At 40.7% G+C, this 2,916-nt stretch overlaps 1 protein-coding gene across 1 annotated transcript; it reads left to right on the forward strand.

Moving 5' to 3' along the window:
• The first annotated feature begins 1,600 nt into the window (after positions 1-1,600).
• On the forward strand, positions 1,601-2,262 carry LOC122002239 (non-specific lipid-transfer protein 2-like). Its single transcript, XM_042557343.1, has one exon. The coding sequence runs from the start codon at positions 1,751-1,753 to the stop codon at positions 2,033-2,035; it is 285 nt and encodes a 94-aa protein (XP_042413277.1). The 5' UTR covers positions 1,601-1,750; the 3' UTR covers positions 2,036-2,262.
• The last annotated feature ends 654 nt before the right edge of the window (positions 2,263-2,916 follow it).

The following is a 2,916-nucleotide window of genomic DNA, read 5'->3' on the forward strand; positions in this document are numbered from 1 at the left end:
TTTCTATTTATCTTATTTTGTTGTACTAACTTTGTTTTGCATGATATACCTTGTTTGTAGACTAACATGTCTTGCAGGGTGAAAAATGCACAAGAAAAGCCTCAGATGAATAGTCTCAATGCGCCCTCCATGGAACTTGGAGGCGCCTCGTGTGACTTGGTCGACAACCCCGCAGCAAGGCGCGAGGGCGTCCTCCATGGAGCTTGGAGGTGCCCTCAAGTGGATAAGCAGCGAAGATGGAGGAGCTTATCGTCGTTGCGATTTTGATGGGGTTGGAGGCACCCTCCATACAGTTGGAGGCGCCCTCAATAAGGTATTTAAGCCTGGTTCGAGCAACAGCTTATACAACACTTGAAATCGCGATCTTTCTTCTGTGTGCTGCTTAAAGAACGATCCGACAAAATTGTAACTCGACTCCGACGATCAGAAACTTCAAGTTTACTAATTTTAATCGTTAGTATATTTTAATGTATTTAAATAACTGTACTTAAAGTTGTAATATTTTCGAATTAATAGTGATTGTCCAAAGTAAATACTCAACAAGTGTAGACTTTGGAGTAGGAGTCGTCGTAGTTTTCAAACCAAGTAAAACTCTTGGTGTTCGAGTATTATTTTTATTTTTTGCACTCCGTATTTTACTTTAACGAATGAATTAACCACGAACACTATTCATCCCCCCTCTAGCGCTTTTGATCTTACAGAACCCTCATTGATGAAATCATTCTTCACAAAACATATAGACAACAATCACGGATAATCTAAAACACGTGAGACCGGATGAATAAGGAATCTTCTCTGGATAACTCACACACACTTTCTCTTTTTAGTTCCATTAAACTCTCACTTGCTTTTTCTCTCTATTCTACTTTTCCTATCTCAACCAACACTAATTTGAATGTCAAAATGATTTGTAAAGATCTCTTCAGTATGAGTCTAACTTTCAATATAACTCTCTATTGAAATACATGATAAAAATCTCCGGAGAACATACCTCTTGAACTATATCAGAATAGATTTAACTAATCATATTAATCATCAAAAATTTTATATATATATATATATATATATATCTATCGTCCTCCACGACTATCACAGATCGGGCGTCCAGAAACTAATCTAGACGCCTCGCTCCCTCAATTACGGGCAGTGCCGTTTTATACAGGGATTACACTGTATCATCCTATGTATATCACAAAATTAGTTTAACCGTGAAAAAAAAAATCTAAAACTTTAAATAGGCTTTAACCCAGAATCTGTTTTGGCGGGCAGGTGCCCACACATTGACAACAGGAATCGTCCAGCGGCAGATCAACGCATCGTTCTCTGCGTCTACCTACCGTGTCTATTCCAATGCCTCGCCTGCAATCACGCACGTTTAGGCGCTGAAGGAATACGAGGCTTCTGTTTAGGTCACCAAGCATGTTTACTTTGTCCTTCCCTGTCACAATGTCTCATCAAAGAAGTATCCAAAGCCCACAGCGCCACCTATTCATGGCAGCGGAGCAGAGAAACTGCCCTGGTGTATTTGATTGATAAGGGTAACTCGAATGGCCAAGAAAAGAAGGTACAGCATGAGCGTCATGATTAAGTTCGCCATGCTTCCCCGCTAACGAAATCATCACAAATGGCAGTTGAAATCGATTGCTTTCCTATAGCCAGACTTTACGTCCCATCATTCACATGCAATAGATCCTTGTTTCCTATAAATCTTGGTCCTCTTCCTTAAGGATCCTCCCATCCTGCACTAGGCATGATGAAGCTGCCGGCGATCCTCATCCTCCTCATCGTTGCTCCGGTCCTCCTGGGTCCGGCGCGGGCGGCGTCGCCGGTGACTTGCAACCCGATGGAGTTGAGCTCATGCGCCGGAGCAATACTGACATCCGCGCTGCCCACCGCCGCCTGCTGCAGCAAGCTCAAGGAGCAGCGGCCCTGCTTCTGCCAGTACCAGCAGAATCCCAACCTAAGAGGCTACATAAACTCCGACAACAGCAAGAAAGTTTCCAAGTCATGCGGCGTTCCGATCCCAGCATGTTAATAGAGTAGTAGTAAGTAAGATGAAGCTGATATCTAATCTGTGTGTCTGTGTGAAGGTCTTCTGCTTGAACAGGTGCTGTGAGTTTGGCTTGATGATGTAGCTTCCGAGTGGGGGTTTTTAGTTGTCGATCTGTATGATGTCTTTGAAGTGATGCTTGAGACTAAGAATCTCGTCACCTCAGGTTAGTCAGCAAAGCTCAACAAAGATGAAATCTCAGATTCTTGAAATCTCAATTTTCAGAAATCATTAAATGACGATCACAAATGAGCATGAGAGGAACAAAATGAGAACAATTTATAACCTTCCAAAGAAGAAACATAACCATCCATAGCCATTAAAAACCATTTCTTATATAAAGAGGAGCTTATGAACTTTTCAGAACCAAAGTAGTTAATCTCTTCAATCTTTTCCAGTTCAGTTCAGTTCACCCCAAAGCACAGACAAGCTCAATCCCTTTGGGTCTAATAAATATTGCACACTTGGACTATCAAGATCTCCAAAACTCAAACGTACAAAAAAAACTGAATGGAAACAGATATCACAAGTAGTTTCAAACATAACATCATCTTATCGTTCTAAATATAGTTTTGCAACTATCATGGTGTTGATGAACACTAGACTAGTAGAAGATACAGGGTTATTGTCATTTATAATGCAACACAACCAGAAACAACCTATAGCAAAGCTTAAAGAAAACCCAAAAAATGCTGCAATGCACGTTTCTCTTGATACATCTGGTCAATTAACAACACCAGTTGTAACTTGTAAAAGTAAATTTTCTCATCTCTAACAAGAATTTCTCTCTTATAACCTCAACAAACATACATTTTTGCTAGAATGTCTCTGATCCATCCTTATGGCATCAAACCATTTACTGCCAT

Source organism: Zingiber officinale, chromosome 7A, assembly GCF_018446385.1.
Source record: "Zingiber officinale cultivar Zhangliang chromosome 7A, Zo_v1.1, whole genome shotgun sequence".
NCBI lineage: Eukaryota > Viridiplantae > Streptophyta > Magnoliopsida > Zingiberales > Zingiberaceae > Zingiber > Zingiber officinale.

Bases quoted from the DNA above. Each gene is read 5' to 3' on its own strand.
- LOC122002239 (XM_042557343.1), top strand. From the start codon at position 1,751: ATGATGAAGCTGCCGGCGATCCTCATCCTCCTCATCGTTGCTCCGGTC.